Genomic DNA, 16,616 nt, shown 5'->3' with positions numbered 1-16,616 from the left:
GTGAGTAAAGACTCCAATAATCCATGATCTACATTTTTAACACTTGGAAATTTAAAAACACACTTCTAAATAACTGTTTGGTTAAAGAAGAAATCAAAATTGATATTGCAGATTATTTTAAAATGAACAGCAATGAAATAGTTCAAATCAAAACCTATGGAATGCAGCTAACACCATTTTAAAAACAAATTACATCTTTATATGTGAACATTAGAAAACATAAAAGATTTAAAATAAACAAACTAAGCACTCAACTCATGAAGCTAGGCCAAAAAAGCCAAAATAAACCATAAATGAGAGAACAAAACTGATAAAATAAAAAGCAGACATTAATGACATAGAGAAGACATGAAAGATTTGATCAATGAAACCAAAAGCTCAAGTTAAACATAAAATCAATAAAATAGACAAATCACAGTTAAGTCCAATTAAACAACAAAGAGAAAACAAAACTAAACAATACAAAGAATACAAAAACAAACATAAATACAGAGGAAAATACAAATTACAAATAAAGTCCATGTATAATCTCCTATCAACAAATTTGAAAACTGAAATGACATGGAAGATACCTTCTGTGGGCAAGCTACAAAATTGTATATGGCACTATTTTTCAGTGACTTTGATATTCAAATTCTCTTAATTATAGTTTGATTACTTGCCCCCTACTTAATTGCTCAGTTCCTGAAGGAGTGTTGAATTCTCCCACAATGGTGTGGTCCCTTGGTTTCTCTTCCTACTACTTAACAGCTTTTGTTTATATACATACTGATGCTTGCTTGTCCCCAGTAAATGGGTTATTGTCTTTTTGGTGGGTTAAAAATAATATCAAAACAAATGTTCCTCTCTTCTCCCACTTAATGGTCTTTAACTTCAATCCAATTTTCTTGAAGAATATTGTCCTTTTTGCTCCCCATTCTTTATTTTCAATCTTTCTGTATAATCTTAATGTATGAATCTCTCTTAGTAACCAAACTATAATACTTTCCAACTCTGGCATTTCTCATGAATACTTACATATTTGGACCTATTCTAGCCATCTTATTTTAAGTTTTCTATTTTCAATGATTTCTTCTTTCTTTTTTGTTTCCTTTCCTGTTTTTCACTGGATCAGTGTTTTCAAATTATCTTATACTGGTTATTAATAAGTTATAAACTTTCTGCCCACTGTTTATTTGAAATAATCTGGGGTTTTCTCTAAAAAATGTTTTAAACTTAAGCTTCTCCTCTTTTAGGGATTCTTAATAGCATAAACTTTACAAATAATCAAACAATCAGTTATTTAGATTTATCTATGAGTTTTACTCTCATTTTTGCACACATCCTATCTTGTATTTAGAATTTTTCATTTTTGGTAAAACACCAGTAAGACAGGATGAGTGAAAAGTAAACTTTGAACCCTCATGTGTTTGGAAATGCCTTTCTTTTGCACTCAAACTAAAATACACAATTTCAGATGCGAGAAAACTGTCTGCCCTAATTTACCCTGCCTGACCAAAGAAATGCATCCTTTCAACTGTAATAATCGAGTCTTTCTTTAATGCAGGGAAATTTCCCTCTTTTATTTAATTATTTAAGTCCCTGCTTCGTGACTGTACTTTCTTTCTAAATCCCTATTAGATACAAGCAAAAATCTACATCAATTATCCATGTTCCTTAACTTTCCATTCATATTTTCCATCTCTTTGTGTCTTCACTCTATATTTTTGGATATATATTTGATTTTGTCTTCTTGATCACAGAATGATATGCAGTTTTATCTATTTAATCTTTGAATTAAATTTCTCTATTATGGTAGTCATAAATTTCCAAGAAAGCAATGTTTATCTTTGATTTCTATCCTTCTGTGGCTTGCTTCATTCCTTTTCCTCCTTACCACGATTTTTAAAATTGTGAATATAGTATACATAAAGAAAATAATAAATAAAACCTACATGTACAATTTCATCAAGCAAACAAACCTAAATAGTACCAGAATGCCAGAAGCTCCAAAACAACTTCTTTCCTCTCCACTCAGGAAAACATTATCATGACATTTATGATAATCATTTCCATGTCTTTCCTTCATGTTTTTGCTTCTTCGTACTTTTTAACTTAATAAACTTTATTTTTTAGAGCAGTTTTGCATTTACAGATAAATTGAGCAGAAAGTACAGAGTTCCCATATATCCCTTCACACAGAAATTCATGGACAGATTCCCTTATTATAACATCTTGCATTAGTGTGGTAGCATTTGGTACAGCTGATGAACCAACACTGACACACTGTTATTAACTGAAGTCCATAGTTTACATTAGAGTTTACTCTTTGTGTTATATAATCCACAGGTTTTAACATATGTATAATGACATATTCCACCATTACAATATCGTAGAGAATAGTTTCACTGCTCTAAAAATACCCTGTCTTCCACTTATTCATCCCTCCATCCCTCTCCCAAATCCTGGCCACCCTGATCTTTTTACTGTCTCCATAATTTTGCCTCTTCCAGAATGTCATATAGTTGGAACCATATGAGTATATAGCCTTCTCAGATTGGGTTCTTTTACTTAGCAATATGCATTTAACTTTCCTCCATGTCTTTTTGTGGATTGATAGACCATTTCCTTCTTGCCACTGAATAAATATTCAATTATAAGAATGTACCAGAGTTTATCCATTCACCTACTAAAGGACATCTTGGTTGCTTCCAGGTTTTGGCTATTATGAATAAGCTGTTATAAACATGAGTGGGCAGGTTTCTGTGTTAACATAAGTTTTCAACTCATTTGGTAAATACCTAGAGTGTACTTGCTGGATCATATAATAAGAGTATGTTTCATTTTGTAGAAACTGCCAAACTCTCTTCTAAGCTGGCTGTACCATTTTCCATTCCCATCAACAATGAGAGTTCCTGCTGTTCCACATTCTCTTCAGCATTTGGTGTTGTCAGTATTTTAGCCATTCTAATGGGTGTGTGGTGGTAGCTCATTGTTGTTTAATTTGTAATTCCCTGAGGACATATGTTATTGAGCATCTTTTGTATGCTTTCCTGCCATTTGAATATCTTCTTTGGTGAGGTATCTGTTCAGAACTTTTGCCTGTTTTTCAATTGGGCCCATTTTTAAATTTTTTTCTTACTGTTGAGTGTTAAGTTCTCTATATATTTTCAGTACCAGACCTTTATCACATATGCCTGTCAGTTCATTCTCTTAATTTCATTGCTTTGTAACCATCTAAATACTCAGTCTTACTCAATATTTTCCTTCTCAATATTATGTAATTGGAAAAAATCTGTATGTATAAATTTCTGTCTTGCTTTTATAATTCAACATTATACTTGTGAAATTCATCCATGCTACTGTATATAGCTATAGTGTGGGTATTTTCATGCTGTATAATATTCCATGTTAGGAGTTTAACCCAGATTGTTCATTTTATTACCAATAGACATTTAAGTCATTTCTAATTTTGAAAATTCAACAATGCTGGAATGAAATTCTTGCATATGTATTATGGTGCATTAGGGCAAGCTTCTCAAGGGAATATAGTTAGGAAAAGAATTTCTGGTTCATGAGGATCTTCGATTTTAAAAGATGATGCTAATTTTTTCAAAGGGGTTCTGAATACTTCATATCCTTATCAATATTTTTGTTATTAATTCTTACATAATGTTATCTCATTTGGTTTTAATTTGCATTTCAATGATGCACTAAAGTTGAGCACCTTTCACATGTTTCTCAGCCAAGTGAATTCCTTCCTTAGTGAAGTACCTGTTTAAATCTTTTGCTTGTTTTTTCTACTGTCTGTCTCTATTGTCATGATGAATAGTGAAATTTTTATATGTTTTATGTTAGTTCTTTGCTGATTTTGTGTTGAAAACATCATTTCTCATCATATAGCTTATTTTATCTACTATCTTTCTTTTTTTGTTTGTTTTTTTCTTACAGCTTTAACGCAGCTTAATATTTAATGTATGAATCTTTTCCTTTCTGGTTAGTGCCTTTGGTATTTTAGTTAGGAATTCCTTCCCTAACCTGAATCATAAAGATATTCTCTTATACTATCTTCTGAAAGATTTATGACCTTACATTTTACATTTTGATATTTTATCAACCTGAAACTCATTTTTTGCCATATTATTTCCCCCATACTGATAGTCAATTGTCCCAGTACTATTCATTGAAATGTCTGTCCTCTACCCACTGACCTGCAATACTATCTCTTTTATAAATATCAAAGATCTTTTTTGGAGGCCCTATATTCTGTTTCATCATTTATCCAATGACAGTACTGGAGTGTCTGGTACTCATTTAATAAGATTTCTAAATTAAGTCTTGATATCCAGTAGAGAAAACCCACCTACCTTATCTCAGTCTTAAGGAGTCTCTTAGCTGTTCCTGGCTTTTGTACTGGCTTAAGACCATAATTCAAAAAGAGTCACGTACCAAAATGTTCATTGCAGCTCTATTTACAATAGCCAGGAGATGGAAACAACCTAAGTGTCCATGATCGAATGAATGGATAAAGAAGATGTGGCACATATATACAATGGAATATTACTCAACCATAAAAAGAAACACGATTGAGTTATTTGTAGTGAGGTGGATGGACCTAGAGTCTGTCATACAGAGTGAAGTAAGTCAGAAAGAGAAAGACAAATACCGTATGCTAACACATATATATGGAATCTAAGAAAAAAAAAATTTCCTGAAGATCCTAGGGGTAAGACAGGAATAAAGACACAGACCTACTAGAGAATGGACTTGAGGATATGGGGAGAGGGAAGGGTAAGCTGTGACAAAGTGAGAGAGTGGCATGGACATACATACACTACCAAACGTAAAATAGATAGCTAGTGGGAAGCAGCCGCATAGCACAGGGAGATCAGCTCAGTGTTTTGTGACCACCTAGAGGGGTGGGATGCAGAGGGTGTGAGGGAGGGAGATGCAAGAGGGAAGAGATATGGGAACATATGTATACGTATAACTGATACACTTTGTTATAAAGCAGAAACTATCACACCATTGTAAAGCAATTACACTCCAATAAAGATGTAAAAAAATATATATATTACAATCAGATTGCAAAGGTACTCATCCTCCCAAAACTAAGATTATTGAGATTTTGACTGCCACTGAATTAAATTTATAGATCAATTTTAAGAGAACAGATATCTACAATAATAACTCTTCCAATTAATGAACATGCTATTTCAATTTTATTTAGGTCCTCTTTAATTCCTTTTCGTCTCTCAAAAACATTTTAGAATTTTCTCCATGGAGGTCTTGAACATATTTTGCTAGATATATTTCTACTACTTTTAATGTATGCTATTGTATCAATTTTATCTTTAAAAAATTTTAACTTTTCAACTTTTATTCCTGGTTTATAAAATGACAGTTGATTTTGCATAATGATTTTGTATCAGGGAACCTCTTCCATTAATTGTAATAAATTTTCTGTAAATTCTTTGAATTTTCAATGTACAAAAATATATCATCTGCAAAAATGACAATTTTGTTTCTTCCTTTCTTCCTTTCGTTTCCTTCCTTTTAAATTTATTTATGTTTCTATCTTTACAACACTAAGTATGACTTCAAATACCATACAAAATAGGAGTGATGGTAATTAAATATGATACTTATTATAGGTTTTTGAGGATAGATTTTTATCAGTTTAAAGAAATTCTCTTACGTTTTCAATTTACTAAGAGATCTTACCATGAATTTATGGTGTGTTTTATTAAATGCTTTTACCTATTGAAATGATTACATAATTTTTGTCCTTTAATCTATTAATTCATTAAATTATATTAATAGACTTTGTAATATTGAACTAAGCTTGCATTTGCTATGATAAACTCAACATATTAATGTTCTTTGTAAACTGCTGAATTGTTTTCTAATATTTTATTTAAGATTTCTGATCTATATTTATGAATGAGCCTGTATATTTATGAGTTTATGAGTTCTTGTACTATCCTCATCTGGCTTCATTAACAAGATTACACACACCTCATAAAATGAGTTGGTGTTTCCTCTTTTCTATTCTCCAAGAGTCTATGTAAGATAGGAATTCAAGAAAAAAACTCCCTAGACCTGAAGATTTCTTTAAGGGAAGAATTTTGACTGCTTTTTTATTTACTTCTGATTCAGTCTTAATCTGAAAAGAATAGTTCTTTCCAGTTTAATGTGGGGGAGGGCACCATATTAGACTCTCCATCCCAGATAGGCCCCAGAGACTATCAAATCTGAGTACAAATTGCCTGGACTAACAAGTAACCTCAAGGCAAATGCAGCTTAAGTGTTTAAGTCTATCTTTCTGGACCTCTGGACTCTCAATCTCCCCTGGATTTGGCCTGGTAATTCCTTAATAACCTTACTAAGCACTCTAGACTTAAACAACATCTTATATGCAGTATATAAAGCAGTACTTTTAGTTGTTTCAAGTTGAACAGCTGCTATGAATGACCTAGCTTCCTATATTCCTAAAATGAGAAATAATTATTACTTTATAAATTTATCTCCTAGTCCATGAGTTATTTGTATTTGCTAAAGAATAGCTATGCAATTTGTTTATTATTGCCTTCTATTTGATGAAACTGGTTTTCCTCAAATATTCTACGACTCGACATTTGTTTATGTTTAGAAATGAAGGACTAGATTGACTAGTATGTATAATGGTATGGGTTTCACCCTCTGCAGCTATTAAGTCTGTTTTCCAAAAACTGACTACAGGCTCTTTGTAGGTGGGTGGGGCAGACGAATCACCTTGCTCAAAAAGTAGTACTAGAGAACTTCACTAATCATGTTATCATCTCTTTATGTTGATGGTAAGGTTGGCCAAAGGAACTGGGTAACCTGCTGTCTAGCCAAGACTTTTAGAAGGTAGACCTCTAAATAATTTCCCTTAAGATTTCTCACAGCCTCATTCCTGCTCATAACATTTGTTGACTGAATTTAGAGTGTTCCTAGATTCCATTTGGAACAACGTTTCCTACTTTGACAATACCCTCTACACCATATTTAATGTAATATTTTCTTTTCTCAGGTGGAGTCATTATTCTGATTCCTTCTGTTTTCTAAATTCAAAGAAATTTTTCAAAACTTCCAGCCTATAGAGGTACTTTGCAGTGTTTCTCTTTTTAGTTTTTCTTACATGTTATTTCAATAGCAATTTGGTTAGAGATCTGCACGACATATATGCTTAATACACCCTTTGACTCAAAGAAATTTAAAATATGTGTGTGGGGGGGTGGTGGGTATGGATGTGGGTGTGTATAAAACCACTATTACAAAGCACGGAGCTGATCTCCCTGTGCTATGCGGCTGCTTCCCACTAGCTATCTATTTTACATTTGGTAGTGTATATATGTCCATGCCACTCTCTCACTTCATCCCAGCTTACCCTTCCCACTCCCTGTGTCCTCAAGTCCATTCTCTACGTCTGTGTCTTTATCCCTGTCCTGCCCCTAGGTTCTTCATAACCTTTTTTTGTTTTTTAGATTCCATATATATGTATAGCTGATTCACTTTGTTATAAAGCAGAAACTAACATACCATTGTAAAGCAATACTACTCCAATAAAGATGTTAAAAAAAAAAAATTCAAAATGTGCATCCCCTCTGACCCAGCACTTATGCATCTAGCTATGTACCCAGGAATCATAAACAAGGGTATTCACAGCAAGATTGGCTAAAACACTGAAAAATTGAAAAAAAAACCCTGAAATCCCATTGAGAGGACAATGACTAAATAAACCAAAACACGAATATGTACAGTATTAAATACTAAGCATCAGTGAAAAGAATAAGGTGGAGAAAAGAAGACAAGAGCAAAAGGGGTGACATGGAAGAACATCCAAAACACATCATTAAGGAGAAAAAATCAAGTTTCAACAGAGTGTGTACAGCATGACCCTACTTGCATTTAATAAAGGACAGCACACACACACAAAAAAAAAAAAGAAAAGAAAAGAAAATCAAAGGTTAGAAACACATGAAACTAAGGAAATATTTACAACCTATATATCAGACTACAGATTAACATTCCGATTAAGGTTAATGTTAAACATTAACATCCATGTGTTACTAATAAATAAAATGATTAAAATACAAAATAAAGGCAATGCATAAGAACAGGAAATTCTAAGAAGATATACAAGTAACTAAAAAGATGTGAAGAGATTTTTAATATCAGTATTAAAGAGAAACATTAAATTAATTTGTCATATAATTTCTGACATTATTATTATATTGGGAATGACTTTTTGTTTTTAAATGTAACTTTCTGTGGAATAAAAGGAATAGGGAAATAGGAATTCTAACAGATGATGCTTAGTGATGCTAAATGGTTCAATCTTTTTGTATAGGAAATTAGCAATACACATCCAGAGCCTCAGAATATACAGATTCTTTAACTCACTAAATTCACATCTAAGAATTTATCCTAAGTATAATTAATGTGCAAGGATATGTTAATAAAAATATTTACTTCAATGTTTATAACAGCTTAAAAAAACTTTTTTAAAAAATGTATCAAGTGAATTAATTTTTTAAAATGGTACATTCCTAAAAATGGAATATTATACAAATGCACATTAAAACTAATACAAATTCATTAGATATTAAATGAAAAATACAGCATGTTTTACTTAAAATATATATTGTATATCATGTATTCATACACAGAAAAAGGGGTCTTGAAATTTACATATAAGAAAGCTAATAATAATCATGCCAGGGATCATGGCCAAAATCGTTACTATTAATAATCAATATTTCCTAACTATCTTTTAATAGCCATGTTATCTTTGTATAACTTTTTTATGTAAGAGCACACCATGCAATGGAGGAAAGTAAAGCATTTAAAAAATGATCCTAGGACAATGGATATACTATTGCAAGAAAAAATAAAATGAGACCTTTAATCATACCCTAAATGACAATAAGAATAGGTGGTAGTAACTACATAAATGTGTAACAGTCAAGCCATGAAATAGTTAAGAGACTGTTTTTTAGTCTCAGAACAGGCAGAACTTTTAAAAAATAATTTTAAATGTTCCAGACTTTATTATGACACAAGCATACTAATGGTAAAAATGTCAGGTCAAGTCCTTGGACACATAAAAGCAATGGGAGAAATTTTAAAATAAGATAAATATAATGAGATACATAAACATTTAACATTTTAAATACTAAAGAAGAAACCACCAACAAAAATAAAAGGAGAAAAATATTTACAACACATTCAATAACAACATACCCTCTTTGGTTTCAAACTCATACATTAATCAATCTCCTAGACCTTACTACTTGAATAGCACAAAAAGTATCTCAAAGTAATCACAGCCAAAGGTAACTTATGACTTCCCCACTCCAAACCATCAAAACCAACACTGTCATCCAAGGAAGGAAACTATAAACCTAGGCATTACCTTGATACTTCTTTCTACCTTACCTCTTGTATATTAAACCATCAGAAAGTATAATTAATCTTACTTCCTAAAAATCTCTCAAACTCATCCACATCTCTCTATATCTACTATCACCTTGGTCCAGCAATCATCATCTTTTGTCTAGAATACTAGACTAGCCTACTAACTGTTCTCCCCACATCCATTCTCATTCCTCATCTGTAATTTAGCCAGAACAATCTTTTAAAAATAGAAATCTGACTTTCTCACTCCAATTTACCCTACTTCTGCCCCCAACACACACATACTCACTCAACCCACTGCTTAAAGGGTCAAACAGGTCCTAAATAATATGACACCTACCTACTTCTTTATTCTCACTTCCTACCTTAGTTGGCTAGCTTTCTATGTTTATGTTCTAACCACTCTGGACATCTTTCAGTTTGCTAAAATGGCTACAATCCCTTCAATTATAGATTTTACACATGGTATTTACTCTAGAACATTTGCTAATGACTAGATAAAGAGAGTTGAAGGGTTATGAATGACTTTTAAGTTTCTGGCTAGCATAACTAGATGTATACTCGAGCCATTTCTTGAAATTTTTTAAATACCAAATTATCTTCTATTATTAACTCCTCACTATTATTCCTCAAACACTTCAGACATAAAAGTACCTCAAAGTCCTTGTACTACTGTTCCTTTCACCTGGAATGATCTTTTAATTGATCTTTACACAAATAGTTACTCCTTGATATTTAGATCTCAGAATGCCACTTCAGATCAACCAGTCAAAAGCAGGCACCTTGTTGCCCTAATCTATCACTCTATTTTAATTGTCTACACTGCATTATCACTGTCTGATATTCCTAGTTATTTGTTTGTTGGGAATCTCCCCAATTAAAATATAACTCTCTGAGAGCAAAGACTTTATTCTTATTCATTCTTGTATTCCCATTGCCAACATGTAATCCTTGTTCAAGAAATATTGAATGAATGAATAATTCAGAGCCAGCATTCTCTGCTTGTAATAAAGTAGATTATCATCAACAATTGATGCTATCATAAAATATATCAAGAGATCATGGGAACTCATAATTAAGCAACTTACTGAAATGTTGTAGAGAAAGAATAAATCTGTGAACTCCAAATCAGTATTAATAGGCATTATGAAGGCAATATGGAGTAGTGGCTAAGAACATGGGCTCTGCAGTCATACCGTCGTGGTTTGAATCCAAGCTCCACCACTTACTGGGTGACATCAGGCTGGTTACCTAACCTCTCCGAGGTTCAGTTCCCCAGACTACAGGGTAAATATAACAATAGCACGTGCCTTATAGGGATGAAGTGAGGATGAAATATATATGCAGTACACAATAACAATATAATAACAATGCCTGAGACATAGACAGCAATCAATAAATGTTAGCTGCTGTTTTCTTATTGCAAAGAGCATTCACAAAAGTGGGCTTAGTGTTAGAGAACATGCAGTTTGAAGTGACTACTTCCATACATCTTTGAAGAAGATGACTCCAAATGGGTGATTTCAAACAATACACATATGATGATTTTAAAGCAGTAGAAGACTGAATAGCATATAGATAATTAGCTTGAAGTAAGAACTTCTCTCGTGCTTCTTACATACCGAGTGAGTACGGAGTGCTGCGATGGTTTTTGAAAGTGCCATTTCCCACAGTTCATCGATGTAGGCTCTATTTACTAAGCCCTGGGTTGTATGTAAAATGTGATCCTCAACCACAAAAAAGCTAAGATTGAGGAAAAAAGAAAGCACAGCTGTCAGAAATTACAGTTTGACTACTATCATAAGGGGATGACAAACATTAAGAGTTGGCATCAAATTGGAAGTTAATACTAGTCATTTTTTCTTAAAGAAAGCTGTTTGATATCACAAACAAAATCAGATTTCTTAGACTTGGAATTATACCTCTGATCATGATATCATCTTAACCACTTCTATAGCAATTGGAGTTACATTCCTATTAAATGTTAACCATGTTATCTAGAAATTTTAAAGGGAAGAAGAAAAATGTTTATAGGTAAAGAAGGCTAATTTCACTACATTAAAATCAACAGCCCATTAATACATTTTTAAAAACTAATAGAATCTAAAGAGATAATGAAAGTTAAAGCACGCATTTTCTTTAAGAATCCAACACACAAAATACTGAAATAATTCCCCTTATATAAACTTTCTCATCAAAGTGTTGAAAAGATATCTTACAAAGGTAAAAAAAAAAAAAAATACACACATATTTTTTAACATTCTTCTGTGGCTTCTTAATTTTTATGCATCTAAAATGTATCTTCAGCTTTCTTGCCTAAATATTCATACTAATTAAAACAATTCTTTAAATAGGGAATTGTTATGATACATTTTAATCAAAGGTATCAATTACACTACAACAATATAAACATGGAAAAAAAAAGAAATTTCATGGAACAATCCAACTTATTTCCCTTTTTTTTTAACTGCAAAGTCACTATTTTGCAATTAGAATAAGCTGTCTATATTTGGGATGTTTATTTGGGAACTGCAATTCCATACTGGTATATATACTCCAGATGAGGATGGCAAACTATACAGTCCATGGAACAAATCTGGCCCACTGCTTGCTTTTATAAACAGTGTTTTATTGGAACACAGCCATTGTCTTTCATTTACATATTGTCTATAGCTGCTTTCGTACCGCAACAAAGCTGAATAGTTCTAACAGAAACCGTATGGCCTGCTGAGCCTAAAATACTTTACTATTTGGCCCTTTTAGAAAAAAACTTGCCAACTTTTGCTGATTATTTGGTTCCCTTTTAACAATAATGAAAAAACAGAACATCACATATAATAAGACTACAATTCAATATTTTTCTCCCTTTATCCATAAAAAGGATTCCTCAACAATATAGAATTATGTTCCCCAACATAATTCTATGAAACGAATAGACATTCCTTTAAAATCATCAGATATTCAAAACAAATCTTGTCTTAAGAATTTAGAAATTTCCCAAAGAACACTTGATATATTTTTCCAAGTCTCACAAAAAGTGTATAAACAATTGAAAGTGTATAAATTTAAAACACACACACACACACACACACACACACACATACCCACCCTACAATTTGATTAAAATACTTCCTGTAGCCATCTAAAGTTTCATGCTGCAACAAAGCAAAGAGAAAAAAGTTATTGTTTCTGTTCTGACACATTAAGACAGTTAAAATCAGCGAATTAATTTCTTAAGGCTCAATTCCAAAGACTATAAAGTAAATATAATAATAGTACCTACCTTATAGGATTACAGTGAGGATGAAATGAGATAATACATATCTAGTACTTAGAACAATGCCTGACACATAGCAAGCAACAGATGTTAGTTGCTACTTTCTTAATGCAAGTCACATCCAGTGGTCCCAGAGTGACAGTTTGGGGTGGGGTTCGGGGGGGGAAGCCCAAATGGAAAATAATTAAAAGATACCAGAGGGCTTCCCTGGTGGCGCAGTGCTTGAGAGTCCGCCTGCCGATGCAGGAGACGCGGGTTCGTGCCCCGTTTCGGGAAGATCCCACATGCCGCGGAGCGGCTGGGCCCGTGAGCCATGGCCGCTGAGCCTGCGCGTCCGGAGCCTGTGCTCCGCAAATGGGAGAGGCCACAACAGTGAGAGGCCCGCATAACGCAAGGAAAAAAAAAAAAAAAAAGATACCAGAGAAGAAAAGTGAAAAAGGGAGAAAAGTAAAGGTGGTGATCCTACCATGTTAGAAGGAGGCTGGAGCACCAAACGAGCCTGTTTTCGCCTCTGTTTTCGGTAGTAGTTCTCAAATGTTTCCCGGGCACCCTGTAAAACAAACAAAAGGAAATGGGTTGATACATTTGGACCAATTACTCTAGTATTTTATGGGCAATTCCCAGGTCAGGAATTGAGGCAGCCCCACATTTCTCAAAATCTGCTATTTTAACACTGATAATCTTCGGAAAAATAAAAATAACTATTATCACTTATTGAACCTTACTTACAAATACCAATAGAGATGGATACAAAAAATTCTTAAGAGGAAACTACCAGAACTCAGCCTCCAACACACCAAAGCTGGTTTCTGAATCAATTATCACAAATTCACAAGAAAGACAAACCAACATTCTCATAGGTTATAACAACAGTTTAGAAAATGGTTCTTAAAAAAAAACCTCAGAATATTCTGGAATATTTATTCCAGAATAAAAACTAGTCTCAAATAAATCATGACCAAAAGGCCAAAGGGAGGCAAGAAAAAGGCAGGAGCTGAGAACATTAAGTCAGTCTTCTCAGACAGAATATAATCTAGCACAGGATTAATACCAAAAAGGAAGAAACAAAGCCCTGAAAAGTCTTAGCACACAGTTTCTACTTTTCATTTAGGGTTTCTGGGCTTAAACTGAAAGGTGCTCTAGAGAACAAAAGCTAACTCATGAGCTCTATAACTAGGGTTGAATAGTGTCCTCTCAAAATTCATGTCCTTCCCAGGACCTCACAACATGAACCTATTTAGAAATAGGGTCATTACAGATGCAATTAGTTAAATTAAGATGCAGTCATACTACAGTAGGGTGACCCTTAATCCAATATAACTAATATCTTCATAAGAAGAGGGAAATGCTATATGAAGGCAGAAACACAGGGAGAACACCATATGGTGCCACAAGCAGAGATGGGACTGATGCAGCTGCAAGCCAAGGAACACCAAGGACTGCTGGCCACCACCAGAAGCTACAGAAAGGCAAGGAAGGATTCTACCCAGAATCTGAGAGGGAGGATGGCCTTCTGTTATCCTGATTTTGGATTTCTAGTCTCCAAAACTGTGACAGAACAAATTTCTCTTATTTTAAGCCACCCAGTTTGTGCTACTTGATTATAGCAGCCGTAGGAAACTGATATAAGCTCAAAGCTTTTAAAACATGATGCTCCCCATTATTAAACTCTACTCTCAACCCAAGACTTTCCTAAATAAACAAGAGTAGAAAGGGAAAGACAGCATTACACAGTGGTTAAGAGTACTGATTTTAGAACCAAATGATTTTATTCAAACCATGGTTTTGCCCCTTACTAGCTGTATAACTCATATGACTAGCTATATAACTTCCCTTCCATTATTTTAACTTCCACTATTTAACTATTTACCTTTCACTAACAGATGTGCTATGGTTTACTCATTTGTACAGATGCCAAACTCACATGGTAGTAATAAGGATTTAGAAGAGTTATAAAGCTTTTAGAATAGTACCTGATAAATAATAACCACTATGCAAGTACTTATTTAAAACATAAATAAGATGAAATCAGTGATGAAACAGAAAGCCCAGCCCATGTGAACATAAACTCCATGAGAAACCTGGTTCAGTTTTCTTCACCTTCCCAAAAGTCTGAAGAATTTTACTCAATATGAGTTCTTTGTTAGATCCCTAAACCAGGAAAGCTGTTTAAGGTACTAAATCATGCAGCCTCAATAGGGTAGCTCAGGCGTTGGCAAATGTTTTCCATAATGGGCAGGACAGTAAATAGGCTTTGGTGAGCCATCCAGTCTCTGATGCTACTACTCAACTCTGCTGCTGTAGTGCAAAAGCAGCCATAGACAATATATAAATGAGTGTGGCTGTGTTCCAATAAAACCTTATTTGTGAAAAGTGAAATTAGAATTTCGTATCATTTTCACCTGTCATGAAATATTACTCCTCTTATGATTTTTTTTATGAATACCAACCATTTAAAAATGTAAAAGTTCACACAGGTCATACAGAAACAGGCAGTAGGCTGGATTTGGCCCATAAGTCATGGTTTGATGACCCCTGGGGTAGCTTAAAAACAAAGGCTTTAAAACACTAAAGTTATTATAACTGTACACATCTGAATTTTTCTGCCTAAAACATGAAAACAAACATTAAGAGAGCTATTTCAAGGCTTTCTTAGTCTATAAGTTAGTGAGGTAGCAAATAATTCTATTTAAGAAATAAAAAGTGGAAACTGCCTGTTGGTTTTTTAAAGCTGTTCCCCACTTGTCACCATTTCACAGCATAGAGGTATTATTAAATGTCAATTACATTCTATACACACTGAATGGCTTTTCATTTTAAGGTTAACAGCCCTAAAGCCCCTTTATTATTTTAGTGTGACATTACACTTTCAACATGCTTTCTAGCCAAGATACACTTAGCTGAGAATTTAGGGAAAGCCTTCTAATTAGAACACACTATATTAACTTAATTATTTGTTGTAAATAGTAGAAAATAAACAAGATGAAATTCTATATAAAAACCAAATCATGAACCTCTACTTAATTCTAAAGTATATACATTTTGCTTTTTCAATAAAATTAAAACATAAGAAAAGACCAATTTATCTAATAGGTCTGGCTTCCCCATTTACAAAAATAAGCTAGATTTTCCCTAGCGGGTGCTAAACAAATTCACCTCTGATTATTCTATTTCCTTTGCCAATTTTGTCAACTCAATGCTTATAGGAGAAATTTAAGAAATAGAGATCTGACCAATCCAGTTGAGTAAATGATGAAGTGCCTGTCTATTCACGAATAAGTCAACAGACAATGAACTATAGAGTTCTGCCACTTCAGCCTCAAGCTCCTTTAATCACTCAAATGAAAAAACAAAACACAAACCAAAAAAGCCACCTCAAAAGCTACTGAAGGTATAAACAAATAGATATAAAACAATAGGCAGGCAAGGGAAAAGTTGTTCTGTTTTTCATTTTATGTCATTAGTATGACAGTGCTACAAAGGCTGTATAATAATTAATGAATTAATACACACAATGTCACAGAAAAATTAGTCACAGTGTATATAAAGTGCTCACCATGTGATAGACACTGAGAATCTCCTCACTGAATTTATAGTCTATGGTGGAAGACTAGAAATTAAGCAAGCAATTATATTAAAATTATATTAGAATCCTATGTATTGAAGTGGGATGTATGTCTGAGTGTGTGTGTGTATGCGTGTGCGCATGTGCACTTAGGGGGTGGGAGGAATGTTAGAGAAAGATTCTCAGGAAAAAAATGACATTTATACTCATAATTGAAGAATGACTCAGAAGAATAAGCCAGGTAAACAGAAAGGAAAAAAAAAATGTTCCTTGTAGAGACAGAAGTTCAAAGAAAAAAGGTATCACATATCCCATGAATTGAAAGAAGTTCTTCATGGCTGGAACTTCAGGGTG

At 33.4% G+C, this 16,616-nt stretch overlaps 1 protein-coding gene across 1 annotated transcript in view; it reads right to left on the bottom strand.

Annotated features, from left to right (window-relative positions):
* Positions 1–16,616, bottom strand: part of EXOC6B (exocyst complex component 6B) — a 688,324-nt gene that overhangs the window by 337,459 nt on the left and 334,249 nt on the right. The window contains exons 9-11 of the mRNA XM_007453376.1: positions 13,164–13,247; positions 12,529–12,575; positions 11,043–11,163 (exon numbers count right to left, since the gene is read on the bottom strand). Of these exons, the coding sequence (XP_007453438.1) occupies positions 11,043–11,163; positions 12,529–12,575; positions 13,164–13,247 (252 nt within the window). The remainder of the gene's footprint in view (positions 1–11,042; positions 11,164–12,528; positions 12,576–13,163; positions 13,248–16,616) is intronic.

The sequence above is a fragment of the Lipotes vexillifer genome, unplaced genomic scaffold (genome assembly GCF_000442215.2).
Source record: "Lipotes vexillifer unplaced genomic scaffold, Lipotes_vexillifer_v1.1 scaffold253, whole genome shotgun sequence".
NCBI lineage: Eukaryota > Metazoa > Chordata > Mammalia > Artiodactyla > Lipotidae > Lipotes > Lipotes vexillifer.
Note: the sequence above shows the minus strand (reverse complement) of the source record. Positions and strands in the feature narration are given on the sequence as shown.